The 20,881-nt window shown below is 40.9% G+C and overlaps 2 protein-coding genes across 10 annotated transcripts in view; one reads left to right on the top strand and one right to left on the bottom strand.

Moving 5' to 3' along the window:
- psda (pleckstrin and Sec7 domain containing a) overlaps positions 1 to 16,820 on the top strand; it is a 105,056-nt gene extending 88,236 nt beyond the window's left edge. For all 6 annotated transcript variants that reach the window (XM_078160866.1, XM_078160865.1, XM_078160863.1 and 3 more), the window contains 7 exons: positions 219 to 262; positions 2,709 to 2,899; positions 4,792 to 4,862; positions 5,497 to 5,654; positions 5,909 to 6,053; positions 6,151 to 6,294; positions 10,489 to 16,820. In XM_078160866.1, coding sequence (XP_078016992.1) covers positions 219 to 262; positions 2,709 to 2,899; positions 4,792 to 4,862; positions 5,497 to 5,654; positions 5,909 to 6,053; positions 6,151 to 6,294; positions 10,489 to 10,836 — 1,101 coding nt within the window. In that variant the 3' untranslated portion in view covers positions 10,837 to 16,820. The remainder of the gene's footprint in view (positions 1 to 218; positions 263 to 2,708; positions 2,900 to 4,791; positions 4,863 to 5,496; positions 5,655 to 5,908; positions 6,054 to 6,150; positions 6,295 to 10,488) is intronic.
- Positions 16,821 to 18,688: 1,868 nt separating this feature from the next.
- The window catches only part of nfkb2 (nuclear factor of kappa light polypeptide gene enhancer in B-cells 2 (p49/p100)), a 32,035-nt gene continuing 29,842 nt past the window's right edge, over positions 18,689 to 20,881 (bottom strand). For all 4 annotated transcript variants that reach the window (XM_078160867.1, XM_078160871.1, XM_078160869.1 and 1 more), the window contains 3 exons: positions 20,617 to 20,786; positions 20,370 to 20,481; positions 18,689 to 19,550 (listed from right to left, as the gene is read on the bottom strand). In XM_078160867.1, the coding sequence (XP_078016993.1) occupies positions 19,477 to 19,550; positions 20,370 to 20,481; positions 20,617 to 20,786 (356 nt within the window). In that variant the 3' untranslated portion in view covers positions 18,689 to 19,476. The remainder of the gene's footprint in view (positions 19,551 to 20,369; positions 20,482 to 20,616; positions 20,787 to 20,881) is intronic.

Genomic DNA, 20,881 nt, shown 5'->3' on the forward strand with positions numbered 1-20,881 from the left:
GACATTTTTGGCCTCAGCTTTTAAATCGTTTAAAACCCCCGGCGGTGGGTCGCACAAAGTCAAGACTCGATTGTCTGTCATGTTTTTAAAGGAAAGTCAAATAAGGAAAGCCAAAGGTCCCAAAATTCAGTCTCTCTCTCACACACACACACACACACACACACACACACACACTCTGTACAAATATCTGACTGTGCGTGTGTGTTGTGTCTCTGCAGACTCTCTACAGCTCCATCAAGAATGAGAAGCTTCAGTGGACCATGTAAGTTCCTCCTCTCCTCTTCTTCCTCCAGTACAAACCATCAACTGGTTTCCACTGGTTTATAACACACACGACAAACATCTGAAGTGTGTGTGTGTGTGCGCGTGTGTGTGTGTGTGTGTGTGTGTCCCTGCTGCCCTGACTCTCTTATTTAAGCCTCTGTTGCCATGGCGACTGTTCCCTGCTTTCTTTCCTCGCTGTAATTACAGGTCAGCATCCCAACGCCCATGCTTAACTGTGGACACACACACACACACACACACACGTATATTTATATGTATAAAACACACACACACAGGCAGGCGTCTCGTGTGCTCGGAGCATCTGTCCTCCCTCATGTTCAGCCCGTCTTTTATTTCTTTCTTTCACTCTGGAGTCATTTGTCGGTTAGGTTTTTAATCCTCTGCAGCCGTGTGATAAAAACACGTTGTGATGGCGACACGACGAAACAGACGAGAAAAATCAGACATTGGAAATGAAAATGAGATGAGTTTATAGGATGAGGAGCTGATGTGATGAGACCGCTCAGGACAGTGAAATAAAACATGGTGACTGAACAGATGAGGTGATGATGTAAAGAAATGAAATGACAGGAAATTGGTTCTGTCGACGTAAAGTCTGTTTATTTTTTGTCAGAAACTTGGTTCTGTTGTCTTTTCATATTTCATCTCTCTCGCACTGGTGTTAACAGCGATTTAGAAAAAACAAAACAGAAAAGTAGTAGTGTTTTTCTTTAATAAAGATTTGTTTTACCGACAGAAGCTCAAACTATGTAGGATTCAGAAACATCTATGTATATATTTCTGTATATATATATATATATGTATAATACAACCAGCAGTGTTGGGGAGAAACTAGTTACATGTACCAGAGTTATGTCATTATTATGGCTAGCCCTGCACTAACATGATCAATGTCTCCGTGTTTATCAGACTGAATATCTACAGCAGAAGGGAAAGATATCTGATGGCCGTGATTTCATATTCCTGGATCTTTGTCGTTTGGTCCTGGACAGTGTCTCTGATGCTCACCAGTCCTCAGCCCCCCTCGTTCCCTCTTAGTGTTCAGTCTCAGGGTGCCAGTAGGAGCCAATCCCAATTCTCTTCCCTTAACCTTACCCCTTGGTTTCAAGTGCACTTGCCCGATAGATTCCCCTCAACGACGAAGGGGTAGTGTTGAGGGGTATGGAATTTTACCTACAAATTGGGACGCCACTTCATGCAAATTAGCGTAACAGACATGTTCACCTACATCATGTGTATCATCAACGTAGGCTTCTTGCACTCATTTCCAAAATGCCAGCTCCAGTGGTTGTATTACTTGTTTCGTTGGCTGTCTTCATCCTTCTTCACTGAACAAATCAACGGAGAAGAAACGCAGCAAATAGATGTGTGCAGCATTAATGGCTTCACGGAGAACTGTAGATATTCATGTCGGCTACATCGTGAAGTAGTGATTTTCAAGCTTTCATATTCTAACTTAACACTTACAGATAACAACTGATATGCAGAAACAACACGTCCCAACATATTTTGGAATCTTTGCATACTAATTTGTGAAAATAGTACTTACAATTGTGTGATGGCTCTCTCATGGAGGCTGCCATCTTCCTGGAAAACTTGCCTGGCTGGATAGTTTCTCAGTGCATCCTATGAAATTCAGTCTTCCCCTCAGCTGAGATGGGTTCATAAGTGTGCACCAGCCCCTCAAATTAAGTGGGGATTTTAAGGGCTGAAAAGCACTTCCCTAAAGTTTGGGACACCGTAGCCCTTTGTGGGAACGCACAAAAACAAGAGCCAACTTTGAGGGGAAGTGTGAGTATTGGGACGGACCCAGTGTACAGTCTCAGGGTGCCAGACTTAGTGTACAGCTTATTATACCAGCGGGGTAACAGATGACTGTCAGCACATGTATGTTGTTGGCCTGGACCTTGTTCTTTCCGTTCGGACGACTTTTCAGGACCTGTCTTACTCTGCGCAGGTATTTTTTGAGGGTTGCCATGTTTGCACATGTTGAGTTTTCAAGTTGCTCTCATTTCTACAGCACTTAAAAAAGCAACAACAGGTTTTTTACCACACAGACAAACAAAGACACGAACATACAAGCACAGAGACATAAAGGAGCGCAGAGTAAAACAAGATTAACATAAAACAAGTTAAAACACAGTTTAAACCCAACAGATACAAATAAAATAAAAAGGTGTGTGAACATTTCTGTTTATTCTTTTTTAACGTATATCAGTTGATTTTTACACCCTCCTCTTTCTCCACGCTGATCTGGTTAATTGAACAGTAAACATACAGCGTGACCGATCAATAATCACCTGCAGAGCTGACTCAGTCAGATCTCATGTTGTCAGATGATGGAAATAAAACCATTCATAATAAGTGATGAATAACCAGCCGCTCAGTTTCATCGAGCTCCTTCTGTCCTCTGTCTCCTGAAGTGATGAGGAGGAGTTGAGGAAGTCCATGTCGGAGCTGGCTGACGTCCGAACAGACTCGGCCTCCCACACCATGAAGCGCCTGGGAAGTGGAGGGAACCCACTGGTGGGCGTTGCCCAGCAGGCCGATGGCGAGCTCTACAAGAGCGGCTTCCTGGTCCGCAAAGTCCACGCGGACCCTGACGGAAAGAGAAGTACGTCTCTCTGACTCTTCATCTTCATATTCGTTTTTTTCAGTGATGGTTTGTTCTCAAAGCCCAAAATCTTGTACATCACTCTTTTGTTCTGTAGATTTTTTATTTATTTATTTTTTTTTACCACAGTTATTATAGTTTTGTAGTTTTGATTAGTTTTTATTATTATTTCATTTTCAGTTTTTGTTTTTAGTTCAGTTTAGTTTCAAGAGTGGGTTTATTGTTTTTAGTTTAGACTTTAGTGTTTAAATAGTTTAGTTTTAGTTCAGTTTTTATTAGCTTCTTTATTAGTTTTAGTTTTTTCATATTATATATATGTATATATATATATATATATATATTTATTTATTTTGGGGGATATTTGATTTAAGAAGTTCAGATTCGGTATGACAATATATACACAACACTTTGTGAAGGCAGTTGACTTAGATTTATGTCGACATCCCAGTGTCTATAAACAGCTGCACCAACAGCTCCTCACGCTCCTGTTGGAAACTTTACAAAATCTACAAAATCTAAAACTTAAGACATTTCCTGTGTATTGTTTTTGGGAAGTTAGTTTTGTAAGAACACAGTATAGTTTCAGTTCATTTTGATTTTCTTGAGTCTAGTTTTTATTTTTGTTTCATAAAACTTAAAAAAAAAAATTACACCTCCTTTTAGCTTTTAATTTAGTTTTAGTTCACTAGAATAATCAGACCCTATATGGGAACATCAACGACAACTATAACTATAATTATTAATATTATTATTATCATTATTTATAGAGCACTTTTCAGGCAAGCAGTAGTTGTTTAAGGACAAAAAAAGGACATAAGCAACATTTAAGACAGTTACATGAGATAAAAGCAGCAGTGAAACTAAATGAACTCTTAAAAACCTCCAAAAACAGAAATCTAAATACATTTCTTTGGGATTTTATGAATAAGAATTAATTAGAATTTATTTTGGTATGCAAATAAAAATAAGAACATCATGTATTAATCTACAAATCTATGTAAATAAAGTCACAGCATCTTATAGAAAATGGCAGACACTTAAGTTTTACAGTGCAAAACATTACAGTAAAGTAATTTAACATAACTCAGACACTTCTGCTGTCCAAAAAAAGCTGCAGGCTGAAGCTACAGCTGATAACATCGACCCTTTTAACCACACCTCATATTTAGCAATCAACAACTACACAGAAACAAACAAAAACGGAAACAGGCAAACAAGGCAGAATAGCAACAAGGACAAAATACAACACACACAAAAAACAGCTTACAAAAGGCAACGTACACACTTTAAGTTCCTGTTCCCTGTTCTTCTACGTCAGTATTACAGTCTGATCGTTTATTTTCTTAAATGATAGGTGTAGTGCTGCATAAAAATCTACTGACGACAGCAGTCAGTCATTGGTCTAGTCTTGGTTTGGTCCTCTGGCTCATTGCTCAGGTGGTTCAAGTCATTTATTGGGACAGGAACTATTTTAGCTTGATTTGTAGTTCAGAATCTAGCTGGACAAACATTATGTGTGGAGTTCCCCAGGGCTCAATCCTCAGTCCTCTTCTGTTTTACATTTACATGCTTCCACTGGGCCACATTAAACAAAACAATGATATCAACTGTAATGATTATGTAGATGCCACTCATATTTACCTTCATCTGCCACCAAGTAACCACATTCCTATAATATATATATTACAGCTGGAGTTTCTGAGGCCACGGACAAATGAAAAATTATACTGAAAGTCATAAAGTATGAAGCTGATTGAATAATGTGAAGTACATTTATTGAGCTGTTCATTAGGATTAATTCTTTTAAATTGTAAAAGTTTCATAAAAGCCATAATGACGCATCAAACCTGCTCTGATGAGGTTTAGTATCTCATGATGCCTTGTTTCTCCAGCTCCGCGGGGCAAGAGGGGCTGGAAGTCTTTCTACGCCATGCTGAAGGGTCTGGTGCTCTACCTGCAGAAGGTAAACATTTACATTTCCCAGCAGCCCTGCTGGTTCATACATGTCAGTCCGTCCACATTAAGTGTTTTTAACTCTTTGTTCTTATAACACAGAATCCAAATTGTACGCCGTGACTTATCTTAATTAGTTTGTTTGTAAATAAACTGCTTAGTGTGTGAACTGTGCTTTATAAATGAATTACCTTTGCCTCATCTTATTACAGTAACAAGCTTTTTTTGTTATTACATAATTCACATGTTGTTAAAATGACAAAGATTTAGTTAATGCATGAAGAGAAAACATCGACATTGACTGGAATCATTTTGATGAGGTAACGTGTGATATATAAGATAAAATGATATGTTGTAATAAAAAGACCAGGATGTTGTGAAAACAATAATTTGCTGTGAAGTATCCAGAAAAATACGTCCCTATAATATCACTGACATGTCATTTTGACATCATTTTTTTCATCAAATATTTTCATGTTATAATGACATGTTTTTATGCTCGTAACTAAACAGCCAATGATTCGGTTTAGTTTTAGTCGTGAGAGCAATGCTTTCTGGGACTTGTAGTTGACTTTGTGAGTGTTTGACCAAGTTTGAACACGACCAGCTGACAGATATCACGCTGCTCTGTGATTGGCCGACAGGATGAGTACCGTGCGGAGCGAGAGCTGACGGAGGAGGACGTAAAGAACGCCGTGTCCATCCATCACTCTCTGGCCATGAGAGCAGCTGATTACAGCAAGAGACCGAACGTCTTCTACCTGAGGACGGCCGACTGGAGAGTCTTCCTGCTGCAGGCTCCGTAAGAACCACGCAGAGACACTGTATACGTCTTTGTTTGTTTGTCCGGTGTTTATTTGTCTGTCATCAGAGGTAGACATCCGTACATCGGCTCAGATTCTAACAGGAAACGGACATCACTGTTTTCCTTCAATCATTAAACTAAGACATCGTCCTCATTGTCAGAGTGATGCCGTGAATGACGTCATGGTTACAGTACAAACAGGAAGTGTTGACTTCTCAGGTTGAGTGTTATTGTCTCTGACCTTCCTGCAGAAACGCAGAACAGATGCAGTCCTGGATCACACGCATCAACGTCGTGGCGGCCATGTTTTCGGCTCCTCCATTCCCGGCGGCGATTGGCTCCCAGAAGAAATTCAGCCGTCCTCTGTTACCGGGATCCAACACCAAACTGACCCAGGTAGAGACGCTGTGTGTTCACACCTCGTTCAATAAAGGCTTTATTTAATGTGGAAACATCAGAACCCAGAGCTGAGTTTTAACGTCTGTCCCGACAGGAGGAGCAGGTTAAATCCCATGAGAACCGGTTCAGGGCGGTTTCCTCAGAGCTGGCAGAGCTCACGGCCTCCACACCAGACCGGAAGGTGAAAGGTCGCGAGCTGGAGGAACAGAAACTCCGACAGGAGTACCTGGAGTTTGAGGTGAGAGGATTCACAGCAATATACAGGCACACAGAAATGTTTGGTCGTTCGAGAACTGAAGTGAAGACAAGCACAAATCCAGTAGAGGTGGGGATGATACTTAGGTCATGATACAGTGTTACTGCAATATGCTCAGGGCTTACAGTACTCCGGCTTGACGGACAATTCTTGTATTTTTTTTATTTTATTTTATTTTTTTGTGGCAACAACTTGGCACAAGTTAGCATTTAACGAATCATCTTCTGATTTTCAGTGAAGCACATGGTTAGTTCCACCAATAGTATAGTGTTATCAAACTCAGCTGGCCAATAAGAGCTGAGTGGGGAGGGTCTAAAAACAGCATGCACACACACACACACACACACACACACACACACACAGACAGGGTTTCAACACACACTACTTCCAAGCACATGTTGTTTAGTTTATGCTTCACTTAGAAGAGCTTGGGTACGGCTGTGAGGGGGCGGAGTCACATACCTGGGTTCACGTGTTTTTAGTGTGTAACAAAAGCCTTTGTTTCAGCAGCGCTGTATGGACGCAGATTTTTGCACAGGAAGTAGGTGATGGACTGTGTTATTTTCTGATGGTAGTTGTGTCGAGCTAAGTGTTTCCAGTGTTGGGTGATTTTTCGGCAGAGCGGGTTTAGTGTTAGCTTGGCCGTCAGCAGCTAACACTGTCTCTGGATGGTGTCGTGTGAGGTGAGCTGTCATGTTGGTAGTATGTAGCACAGGTAGATGGACCTGCCTGCTTGGCATCACTGCCTGACACACCTCCGACGGTGCCTTTGCGCCAGCTGCAGGGTCATCGGCCGGGAGCCACCCTTCACTGATGTTTCGCTCCATTAATCCCGGAACATCTCTGGGTGGTGGAGCAGCAATAGGGACGTCTCCCTACTGCTCCCTGCAGCTGGCCCTAAGATCCCTGTTTCCCCCACGATTTGTCCTTCCTGCGAAGCCAGAGCCAGAAACTCCCCTGCTCTGCCTCCTCGGCAATGTCCCTGATGGCCCTCTTCAGCTTGGCACCTCTAATGCCCAAGGACTTAAAGAGGCGCTGGGCTGATGCTCCTGTGTAGCCTCTGCTCCCAACCTCCACTGGGAATGTGAACGCCCTCCACCCAGCTTGTGAGCATGCAGCTGCCAGCTCTGCATACCTGTCCTTCTTCCTCTCGAAGGCAGCCTCCATTCCATCCTCCCACGGGATGGTCAACTCGATCATGAAGACCGTTTTGGTGAGGGAAGACCAGATGACGATGTCAGGTCGCAAGGAGGTTGAGGTGATCTCCTGAGGGAACCTAAGCAGCTGGTTGAGGTCAGCCATTATGTTCCACTCCACTCCAGGAGTCATGAGGGACCAAGCCCTAGCGGTGTTGGACAGGCCCTGGTCTCCCTGTCTAACAAAATGGATGCGTCTCTGTGAAGGTACTGTGCTGTACTTATTCACCTCAAGCCTGCGTGCTTCCAGGATCTCAGCGATCTTTTGCAGGACCCGGTCGTGGCGCCATCTATACCAGCCCTGCGTTAACGCTGACTTGCAGCTAGAGAGGATGTGCTGCAGACTTGGGTTCTGGGAGCCGCACAGCTGGCAGCTCTCCTCAGTACCGTATCAGAGGTTGATGTTCTGGGGGCTTGGAAGGGTGTCATAAGTTGCCCTGATCATAAAGCTGAGGCGTGCTTGTGGTATCCGCCACATGTCAGCCCAGGTGACGGATCGCTTGATCACCGCCTCCCAGGCTGTCCACCTCCCTTGCTGACGCTGGCCAACTGCCTTGATCTTGTAGGACTCCTCTTCCATCCTCACCACCTCAGAGATTACCAGGTCCTGTCTCTCCTTCACATTGGCTTTGGACCACATCTTGGCCGCGGGACCCCAGCCAAGACCAGTCCTGCCTGGTTGCAAGACTCCCATGATCTCCTGGTGCTTCAACCGGCTAATGGCTTGATCCACTGTTTGCACTGCGTCCCACTTACGTATTAAGTATTCCCAGAATATTTTATTCTCATATGACACTGCTGTAAATCATGTGTCATGTCCAAGTCCTCCTTCTGTGTTCAAAAATCCAAAATAAGTCCAGATGTTTGATTTAAACACCGACAGCACATTTCTGTTTTCTTTGTTGTGATGAACTTCCTGCCAGATGCCGCTGACTGAGACCTCTGCTGACCTCACCAGGAACAAAACATCAGCACCATCTAGTGGACTGAGAAAGCAACTGATTTTATTATTCTAGGACCAAAAGTTGGATTCAAATGTGTATTTACAAAAATAATAATGTTTACAGTAAAACATCAATACTTGCGTCCGTGTATTGATACAGTATCACCACGCAAAATATTACGATACTATGCTGTATCCATTTTTTCCCCACCCCTAAAATCCAGTCTGAATTTATTCTGTATTAATTCACTGAAATTTGGAACTAAATTTTTGAGTAATTTGAGTCATTATGTAAATTTCAGCTTCTGTCAGGTCGGTCCTGGTGTTTTATTTCTTGATAAATGTTCTTACTTGAAGTAGAAATGTACCTGACTTTCACCTTTAACTTATTTTCCATCTTCACATTTACTCTAACTGTAGCGTGCACAAACCCTCGGACAGAAATCACAGTCCTTGCCTTTACAGTACGTGAACATCTCAGTCAGATGCATTAGGTTTCATCTTCCACAGTTCCTTTGCAGCAGTATGAACCCCTTCAGAAGTCACGTGTTGTATCTGAAGTTAAACGTGCACTGAATCCCTCTGAGGTCTGAATATAAGTGACAGTTTCTCTGCGGCTCCTTCTGCTCGTCTTCATCACAAACTGTCGCTGAATCAGTCTGTCTGGTGTCAAACAGGCTGCAGAGACACAAACACTGTGCCGGGAACACGGTGCTCAGTTAAAGGACCAGTCTGCTGTTTACTTTCCTGCACCGCACTCGTTACACAGAGTTCTGTCTTCTCGGGTGAGCGTTTGGTTCTGATTCAGAGACACCTGATGAGTTATCAATCGAGGATGTAGAAGCAGGACTGACTTTAACAACCTGAGAAAGTTTCCTGTTGCTTTCTTCAGTCACAAATCTGATAAACAAATACGGTGAGTTCAGGTATGGTCATAAAGATGGAAAACACAATAACTCTACTGTGTCTCAGTAGGTAAGGATTAGAAGTCACAAAGCACTTCACAATAAGAGCATCTCCTATTATTTTCAGGAGCGAGGAGCCGTTTTTGTCCAGCACAAATGTTTTTGTAACGTTTTTAATATCCAAAAAGTTTGTGAGACAAGTAACGTCTACTGTTTATTTCTCGATAAATGTTTTTATATGCAGGTGACAGCAGTGGCTGGAGACGTTATGTTTCCGGGTTGTCCATACATATGTCTGTTCCATTCTTGTGAATGCAATATCTAAAGAAGGAAATTTTTGAGGGAATAGTTTCAAATTTGACACAAACGTCCACTGGGACTGAAGAATAAACTGATTAGAATTTGGTGGCAAAGGTCAAGGTTGCTGTGACTTTGTTTAGCTCATTCTCGTGAATGCGACATCTCAAGATCAACGTGAGAGAATTTCTTCAAATTTGGCACAAACATTCACTTGGACTCAAGGATGAAGTGATTAGATTTTGGTGGTCAAAGGTCACTGTGACCTTGCACCTGTCTCATTCTCATGAACATAATATCTCAAGAACAGCTTCAGGGAATTTCTATAAATTTGGCACGAACGTCCAACTGGACTGAAGAGTAAACTGATTAGAATTTGGTGGTCAAAGGTCAAAGGTCAGTGTGACCTCACAGAACATGTTTTTGGCCATAACTCCAGAATTCATTCACTAATTCTGACCAAACTCGACACAAATGTCTAACAGGATAAAATAATGAAGGTCAAAGGTCAAAGGTCAGCTTGACTGTGACATCATTATGTTTTTTTCGTATCTCAGGAACAGACGGGGAGACATTTGGTCAGATACTGAATTGGTGACTCTAATCTTGAAACTGTGCTGACATGGATGGAGACTGTCAGAGACACTGGACTGGTGGGCGGAGTCATACAACCACAGGGTGGACTGGTGGGCGGACTCATACAACCACAGGGTGGTGATTCTAGTTTTGGAGGGAAACTGTATTAATCGTTCCGTGTAAAGGATTCATTGCGTCAGTTACGACCTGACGTTAGCATCATTAACTCTTGTCTCCTTTCTCCGTCCTCCTCCTACAGAAAACCCGCTACGGTACGTACGCCATGCTGCTTCGGGCCAAACTGTCAAGTGGAGACGAGGACCTGTCGGCCTTTGAGGCGCGGCTGTTTGATGACGGCGGCCTGCAGAGGGCACACTCCAGCCCCACGCTGCCTCAGGAGACAGCCAACAAGGAGAAGACCCGTGGAGGCAAGACGTCCAAAAGCTTAAAGGTCACGTCCTCCTCGTCCTCGACCTCCAAGACCAGCGGCAGCGCCAAAGAGGCAAGCAAGAAGAAGAATGGCGGCGGTGGTGGAGGCGGTGGCGGTGGGAACAACCAGCAGCCGGAGCTGCAGAAACAAAGCAGCAAACAGGAAGAGGCGCCGTAAGGCGGCGAGAAGCAGGTTTGATACAGAGTGTGTAGCTGGAGACGGACATGAAGCATCATGGGTAGCAGGCTGACATCCTCCTTTAAACCTTTTCTGTTAAACCTCAGTGAGATTCTGATTGGCTGAGGGGATTTTCCTCCAGAGCCCGGCTGAGACGTTTGAGGGCGGCAGGAGAGGAGACGCTCGTCACAAAGGAGGACGACCGTACGGACGAGTGGAGCGCCTTTCTTTTTCTTTTTTTTTTCTTCCACGAGTCGAAACATTCAGGAAACACGAACGATGTGTGAAATCTGAAGAGCGTCACTCTGAGTTTATTTCTCGTCCAAACATCCACCTCAGCAGGTCAGAGTTTCACAATAAAAGCTTTACTTCCTGTCAGACCTTTTATTTTCAGGGACTCTCTGAGCGAGTTTGAACCTCCTGCAGCAGCCGGCTGCTCACAAACACTTTGTAGGTACTGACCTCCTGCACGGCCGCCGCTCTGCTGCTTCTCCTAGCAACAGACGGGGGAGCAGGTTGCCATGCCAACCAGATATGACAGACAGAGCGCGTGGGACTGTTGCCGTGGCGACCGAGCAGAAGGGGAAGCAGAGAGGAAGGGGAGAGAGACTCTGGAGTCAGGACTCCCCCGGCCAAACAAACAAACAAACAAACAAACAAACAGACAAACAGACCGAGGCTGTGATGATGCGTCACAGAACACAATACCTCCTCCTCCTCCGCACTTCACAGACTGTGTGTGTGTGTGTGTGTGTGTGTGCGTGCGTGCGTGCGTGCGTGCGTGCGTGCGTGCGTGTGTGTGTCGTACTTCCAGGAGTGTAAATACTAACTGATGGAGGCTGATCAGAGTCACTGCACTTCATTTATTTATGTTGTTGTTGTTTTTTTCCTGGCTGAGTTCTGCTGGAACAAACAGGCTGTACGGAAGCTCATTAGTGACCAAAAACTACTGACTGAGCAGAAACAATAATAATTCAGACTTTAGTCAGCGACATCATCCCATATTTATTGATTAATATTTTTTTATTCTGCCTTATGGAGAGCCGACGTGACAAAGACGTCAAATTTCTGTAAATTTATATTTTGCGTGTTTGATAAATTGCTCACTGCTGGGTTCTTTGCATTTATTTAAAACCATAATGGTACCGAATATCAATACGCATCCCCCGGTTGAGCGGAGCTTTTTGTAAACATGTTTAATGATTTAAGACCCCGCCCCCAGTTGGAACATATGGCCTTATATTGATTAAATATAATAATAATTATAATACATTTTAAAAGAAAAACATACATACGGGGCCAAAGGTGGAGCTTCACAGTCAACATTTATTTATATATATATATATATATATATATTTATATATATATAATTAAATTAAAAAAATACAATCACGCATTTAGGACTGAGTAGGACAAACTTTTCTCAAAACAAAATCAGTTTACATCCTTTATCTTAACCTTTTTGCAAATTCCAAAAAACAGCTCCCAAATATAAAAAAATTCAGAATGTACGTATTAAACATCAGTATAAATAAAATAAGGAATTTCTGTGTTTCTTTGTTTGACATTAAATCTGAAAATAAAAGGCAGCAGACTTTCTTAATTCATGTTTGTGATTATAAATTTAAAATACATTAAAATATAAAAATGATTGTGTCCTGAAATTAAAATTCTTTTGATGTAAAATTTCAACAAAGTGTTGTGAAGCGTCTCTCAGACTGGTTTCAGTTTGATTCTGTTTTGTGCTCACTCAGTAGTTTTGTCGTTAATGAACGTCCATAGATTTTTTATGCTGAAAACGATGCTGGAAACTGAATAACGTTTGAATCCGTCCACTTTCTCCTCACACTCCTGTTTTCTTTCTTAACGTTTCTGTATTGTGCTGAAAATGATCTTTGTTGGTTTGTTGGAGACGAAAGTTCAGAAGTTTAAATCGTGTGTTTGTTAACGGGATGAAACAAACATCAGAAACCTCAGAGCTCAAATTAAGAAAATTCTGATCACTTTCACCACCAGACACCAGAGGGGATTTCTGGGTAATGAGGTTTTCAACATGCAGTTTCCTCCTGCTGCCACTTGGTGTCACCAGAGTGTCACACTGTAGACTTAACATGTTTACTTTCATTGAGTAGTTTTCAGACCTGCATTCAAAACTTAACTAAAAGAAAAGTAACAGCAAAAGTAAAAGTATTGTCATATAATTATCGATGCATTCATGTGTTTATCTGAATAATCTGAGTTTAGTAAAGTATCTAAAGCTGTCAGATAAATGGAGTGCAGTTAAAAGTATAAAGTAGCATAAAGTGACAGTACTTAACTACTTACGTAGAGTACTCAGGGTTCCCACGGTCATGGAAAATCTGGAAAAATCAAGGAATTATGTCGTGTGTAATGAAATAAATTGTCCACAGTAATCTGCGGTTGATAACCTTCCACATAGTATAAAACCAACATAACCAACCGACTCTGGAAAAGGTTTCTTTCTACATTTGGAGTCAAGTATAATAAACAGGTCTGTTAGTGATATACGGTGTGCACGGTCATCGAATTTTGTTAGTCATGTAAAAATCAGTAAAAATATGGAGGAACCCTGAGCACCTTAGTGAATGTTCTTGATTACTTTCCTCCAGGGAGTCACAAACGTCAGAGTCACAGTGGTTCAGGTAGGGCTGAGGTACAGTTCATGATTTAACAAAAAAATTGCAAATAAGGAAAGACTAAAACTTGATTAAGATCTTATAAGACAGCTGTGAAGCCAAGATCCAAAGTAGATTTATCACCCTCCATCCAGGTCTTGAGATTCTAATTAATTTTGGCAGTGCCAGGCTTCCATATTCAGCCCCCTCAGTGTCAGTAAAACATAAAAACATGCCGTCATGTTTGGTTTCCTTCCTGTGATGTAACACCGCAGCTGGTCGTTGATTATGAATAATCAAAGTGAACAGAAGGAGCTTCATGTTTCAACAGAGAGCAGATGTACTGACAGCAGACGAACACCAGGTGGCAGCAGACTCTGCAGGTTTAACAGGTGACGAGTAAAAGAAGCCAAACACTCAAAGTGTTGTTTATTTTTGCTCTTATCTTCACATCCAGAGATCAGATCCTCTAAAGAGTCAAACTCTGGAGGTTTCTGTAGTTTGTCAGGTTTGTGATCAGGAACACAAACAGCTGGAACCTTTTTCATCCCAAATATTAATGTGTGTTTCCAGAAAACCTGAAAACACTGAAGGAGAGCTGGAAGCTTTGTTCTCTGAAGGGAATTCTTCCTTTGTTTTTTTTGGTTGTTTCCAATCGGGAACAATTCTTCAGCGAGCGTTGGAGCTTCAGTGTGAAACTTTCGATGGATTACAAACACTGATGCTTCTGTTTGTGCTGTTGGACAGATTACCCTCCAGGAATTAGTCTTATACCGCTGGAAGCTCTCAGAGACATAAAGAGAGAAAGTCTGACCTTTTGAATGAAGCTGTTTTTGTTTTTTTCTCTGCGGTCCATACGTGGATCATCACGTCTGTTCTTCAGTGGCTGAACAGACTGTAAGGACTCATTAAAACACCACAGAGGACTTTAAAAACACAAATTTCAAAGGTACTGACAGAATCAAAACTACGGAGCCTCTACAGAGAATTACAGCCATGTTCTTTTGTTTTTTGTTTTTTGTTTTTTACATCATGCTCCGAAAGGTATTGTATAACCTCACTCGTTTTCTTGAGATCAAAATAACAGATTCTCAGCTTACCATGTGATAACCACAATCGTCCACGCTCGTCGCTGGTTGCATCAGTCGGTCCGGATCTTGGTCCTCATCACAGGTCACAAGCTGTGGATTCAACTGAAACATAAAGATCACAGCTATGAGAAATCCGTCTTAGTCCACAGCAGCTGCATTTCTGAAGCATCTTTGATGTTGGACACAGTAGACTCCAGCACACTGAGGGCAGTGACACTGTCCTCCAGGTTGGAGTCATTAGCACTTCATTAGCACTTACACGTCCCTGACGTCTTGTTTGTGGTGGTGGTTCCCAGTTAGAGAAGGGAGTCAGTTCAGGTGGTTCAGACCCACAACACACCAGATCTTATAAGCAGCATTTCCAACTCTTTCGGTACAGTACCCTCAGAACCGGTCCGTAACCCAGATGGACTTGTACCCAGACCCGAGATCTGTTTAGCGTTTCCTCCTCAGACAGTACTCTTAAATGTAGTTGGGGTTGTTTCCACTCTCGCTGTATAAACTCTTCACTGACGATGCAGAGGAATGTTTGCACCTCATTGATCGTCCACGTGATGACGTTACACTCCAGCATTTTCAGAACAAAAACGAACGGGCTGGTGTGTTTTTAGAGTCTCTGTCGCATTCGGTTGGATGTTTGAAAATAGAACGCTTTTCAAGTAAGAGTGATGATTCTCTCCTGACCAATCAATGGACTGCAGGGTTCCTAGCCCCGCCTTTCAGTGTGCACATTACCTCAACAGAGAGTAACAAATGGGACAGAATGGAGCAGTTCTATTGGTTCATCCACATTTTTCACCAAAGGAAACACAAATATAATCGTTCTAATGTGTAACGAGCTAAACTGAACAGAACCGACTGCTTGGTGGAAACGAGGCTCAAGATCCGCCGCAGTGAGCTCAAAGGATGTGGCTGCCTTTTTTACTTCCTATTCTCGTACAGACTCAACAAGTCTTCATCTCTGAAGCTCATAGGTCATTTATATCCTCAGTTCTGATTGGGAAAAGAGGGTCCGTTAATCAGCTTTTCCTCCATTTAGTTTGACGTTCTGTTTCATCAGAGATTGAGAACCAGATGATTGGTTGTGTCAGAGGACGTTTGCATGACTTTGAACCTTCCTCAGGTTCCTCACGTTCTGCAGCTGGTCGACTTTTGAGACTTTAATTTTCAGAGAGACACCAGGTTCAATTCAAATTAATGGTATCTTGTAAAAACAATAGATGGATGGATGACGCTAATAAAATCCTGGACTCAACCTGTGTCAGATTGTACGACATCAGTTTTGAGGCTGTCAGATGTGTGCGATGAAGGTGTTGTGAATCGTCGCACTACGTTGGAAACATCGGCTCGCATCATCCTTCTGCATCACCGTCATGTTTTTAATCGTCCTAACTGGGACCAGGACCTGTCGTCTGTCTGTGACTTGCTGCAAGCCTTTAGTTTCATCGATCGATGACGATCACTTTCAAAATGTCAACATTTCACTGAGAGTTCTCGATTCCACGAGTACCTTTGAAATTATTAGCGGACCTTCACACATAAAGACCTCTGTGGTTCGTTTGACCGTGAAGATCGGAGAGGACGTCTGACTCAGTCTGTCCTTCTCTTCTTCGTCCTCCATCAGACGGACATCGACACGCTGGTTGATGCAGGAGGAATTTATCGAGTCACTAGCAGACAGCAGGGTTCAGATTCATCGTCCCTGCTGAGCTGTTTGACCCCCGCTGGGTCGTATTTACTCCCTCAAATATCCAGTAACACTTGTGTACATCGGGTGTATTTGTCGCACTGTGCAATGTAAAGCAGCATAGGATGAATTTGTCTAAAAGTCATGGCCGCTTTCAGCTCTTTGTCTGTGTCCAAACCTGTAAATAAATGTACAAGTTCACATTGAGAAGCCATATTGTAGTTGGGCTGAACGCCCGGCTAGCGCTTGCTGCGTTTTAGGGCACTTTGGTTTAGATATTTTAGAGTGAGAGCAGATTAAACCTCGTCAGAGAGGTTCATTCCACCACTTTATTTATTCTGTTGGTTGTCGTCTCCGATCGACGACGAAGACCGAGTTTAGTTTCTGTGAAAGTTTTTTGTTTTTCCGGCTTTGCTGCGGTCTGAATGTTCGCCGCCGGCTCGCCGATCGATAGCTGTACATACTGTCCACATCCTGTGAGGTTTTGGTCGTAGTGAAACACAAACAACATGTTTGTATCATTTTGAAGGCTTAGAGGCAAAAATAAAAAAACAACATTTTGAAAACAAAGTCTGAAAGTCTTTTATTCAAAGTTTCAGAAACCGTGCGCCATTTATTTCTCACACTGATATTTAACTTCCAGGCTGCTTGGTTATTAAAGAGAAACCACATGAATACACAGTATTAGTAAAAACACACAGCCTCAGCTGGAAACGCTGCTCCTGCAGAGCAACAAGGTTTATGTGTAAACATCAGAGAAATAAAAGATGTTCATGTTGCACAGCTAAGAGTTCGGAATATAGTTCACAACTTCACTTTTTCAGGAGAGTCGCCATTTAAGAAATGTAGAAGGTGTATATTCAAAATGTTCCAAAGTTAAAAATAAAAACACTCGAGCTAAGTTTAAAATTATCAAACTGTAAATCATAAATATGACATTTAATTCTTATATGTCGAATGTGACTTTTTGCTCTTACAACTTGAAGTCATATTTAGACTATGAACACATTTTTAACTAATAGCAAAATATTTTTATTTATCTGGTTTGTTATGTCAGAGTTTTAACAGAAGAATAAATGTTGTCAGATGTATCTCACAGTTTGGAATTTAAAAATTTAAAATTAATTTTTATTTAACTGACTTTATTAGAACCTTTTTTTTAAACATTTTTAACCAATACTAAAATATTTTTATTTAACAGGCTTTTTATTGCACAATTTTAAAATAGTCAAAATTTTGACCTATTTCATTATTTTTCACAGAAAAATGAACAGTTGTCAGTTTTATCTCATGAATTTGAAACTTTTAAATTTATTTTGACTGTTTTACAATTTTCATTTCACTGAATTAACTCTCTTCTAACTTTTTTAACCGGTTTAGGGTCACATAATTTTAACACTGCATATTTCATAATTTAAATAAAACACTAATAATTTCAACCAAGTTAAATTGTCATGATGGTGACCTTAGTGTGACCTTAGTGTCTTATAATTCTGCTGAAATGTTTTTGTATCTTTTTATTTACGTCACCATTTTATCATTCTAATTTTAATCATATTAAATGACTTACTATCGAATAATTTTGACATTAAAATCCCAAAATTTAGACTTTTTAAGGCGAGACAAGGCAGACAAAAACATCGAGTGGTCAATTTTTAGATTTTGAGCAATTTTACTTCTTGAATATGTGTTCTTTCAAACTGCTGTAAAGAAAAGATTCAAATTATACATTTAGATGTTTATTTGATCACATTTTGTCCACTTGCATAATGTTATGTTATTATGTAAATCTTTGAATGCCGTTTTCTCAAAATGAGTTTTTTGTCATACTCGTAGTCGAACGTCTCGGCCTCTGTAGCACCTATGTACACCAAACTTTCCAGTTATACACATAGCTATATACTGAAGATATCTACGGAGGGGTTTGTTAATATATCATTCCTAGCCTGATTTATGTGACATTTTATTCCCAAAAATATGGCGAAAATCTTTTTTTTTTTAAGGCTACGGACAGTATATTTAGATCTTCGAGGTAATAAAGCAGAAATCCTTAAATCCCTCTGTAATTTCTTTTTTCATCATATATGTAAACAAAATGAAAAAAAGAATTTTGCACTTGGCTTTATCAGATGTTCAGATTTATCTTCCTAAAATATATGCAAATTAGCGCATGTTTAATGAGATATGCTAATTTGCATAATTAAACATTAATATTTTAAAAACTTGAAATACATTTTTTTCATACTATTTTAAGTAATCAGCTGATGATATCCATTATTTTAAAATGTTACTCTGTTCACCTGCAGTGTCTCACCTTCAGTAGAAAATATTTCTATAATGTTTCTGTTTGTCTTAATTATTCTTAATTTAGTCTGAAATATTTCGATTATATAAAACAAAATGTATTTCTGTCTCAGTGTGACTGAACAAATTAGAAATTTTCCTTCAGTATTTTTTATTTTCGACATTCATAACATTTAACATTTAAAATCTTTTTCATTCTGACATCAACGAGATCAAAGTATGGACAAACAAAGAAACTGAGAACAGGTGGGTAACTGATGATGTCACTGCTCTGACTGAGACAGGTGAGACGTGCTGCGTTCCAGACCAGACAGAAAAATCAGAAATCCCATTTTCCTTCGAGATGAAGAAGCAGATCGGCGCGAGGTCACACACACACACACACACACACACACACGCACACTGTAAACACACAGATTTATAGCTCCTCTTCATCGACACGTTTCAACTCTGCGTTCACTTCCTTTAATTCATATTTAAATATTTAAAGTATAATTGATCATCATTGAAAGAATTCTGGGCAGGTCGAAGGTCAAAGTTCATCCTGGGATTGAAAAGTTCGTCAGAGACGTCACGGACAGAAAGAGAAATATAATTGTTTCATAAAAACACTGAAAGAAAAACAAAATATAACTTAATGAAAAAAATGTAACAAAGTTAAAAATTGAAAAACTTTAATTGTAGTTTCTGTGAATTCCTGTTTTTAAATTTAAAAAACTTTTGACTTCCTGTGTTGTGAGTTCATCATTTCTGAGTGGGTGTGGAACGCAGCCTTCATCTCGTCCGCCGGTCAACACACGTTAGAGTCCGAGAATCAAAGTCTCTGCTGGACGTGTCCGTCCGTCCGTCCGTCCAGGCTCCCGCAGCAGAGACCAAACGACATTCCTGAAGTTCCTCCAGATGGGATTTTATCTCCTGCTTGTCACTGATTGGCCACAGGAGGCTCCTCCTCCTCCTCCATTGGCTGGCTGCCAAAGCCGCTGTCAACCGTGGCGTCTGATTGGACAGAAAGAATGGAAAGAGGTGGGTTTTTTATTTTTTTTAATTGACACTAACATAATGTATGGTAACATGACTTTATTTTTAACAACAGAATTTTATTTATAACAAAACGTTTTCGGATAATAATAAAACTTACATTTATAACTTCATAAATAATAATAAAACTTTATTTATAAAATAATGTTTTATAGTTACAAATCTCTCTAATATTCATTTATAATATAAATTTATACATAGTAACATAACTTTATTCATATCTATAAAACTTTATTATACAAATTTATTCAAAGTGACATAATTTGATTTGTCAAAACTTAATTTATGACAAAATAACTTTATTAATAGGAACATAACTATATTTATAAAACGTAATCTATCATAACTGTATTTACTGATGAGAAGTTTTAACACATTAATAAATCTGTAATTTTTTATTTTTCATTTTCATTTATGTATTTATTTATTTACATTTAGAGATTGTCAATAAAAAAGGCAGAAAATCAGAGTGGATCAAATCTCTGGAGATGTTCACAGACTGTTTTATAGTTTTATTTATTAGATTTCTGTTTTTGTGAGTAAAATAAAAGTGAAACTCGCTTTACGTCCTTGATGCTCTGTGAGAACATGAGAGATGATGACTTAATATTTTTACATCTTCACAGACACTGCTGTCATTTGTTTTGGCTCCTGGCAGCTTTACTCTTTTTGAAATTAATAAAATGAGACGTCAGACTCGTCACTGAGTTTGTGCTGAATAAAAAGACGTCACGCAGGTGAAGTGAGGAAGAGTTGTTTTGTTTTGGTTTTTTTTACCTGTGCTGTGTTTGTCGTCTCGTAGCTCGGCGTGTCTCAGCAGTCGGACTCCTTCTGTCAGACCGAGAGACTGAAGAGCGTCAACCAGACCTTCGACCGCACCTCCACCCAGCTGGACACGGGGACACACGTCACATATGTCAGACACAGGTCAGTAAGTGTAACTGTACAGTGAGGCTTCAGGTCGCAGCTTTAACCCGAGTCAGTAACACGGCAGCTGCAGGTGTTGGGTGGAGGCGTTAGTTACCTGGTAGTGCTGCAGCAGGTGGTGGCAGGGCGTCGGACTGTCCATGTACAGGTGAGTCAGCGTCATCATCCCCAGCTTCTCTGCCAGTTTCCTCCAGGGGACGTCTCCGACACTCAGGACCTCCACCAGCCGGGACAGCGTGTCCTCGTCCAGCCCCGAAGCCTCCGCCTCTGCAACGCCATCACACAAGAGTTTTTTATTTTGTACCGCCAGACTGTGACATCATCATTAAAAACGTCACCTGTGACATCATCATTAAAAACGT

Source organism: Epinephelus lanceolatus, chromosome 17 (genome assembly GCF_041903045.1).
Source record: "Epinephelus lanceolatus isolate andai-2023 chromosome 17, ASM4190304v1, whole genome shotgun sequence".
NCBI lineage: Eukaryota > Metazoa > Chordata > Actinopteri > Perciformes > Serranidae > Epinephelus > Epinephelus lanceolatus.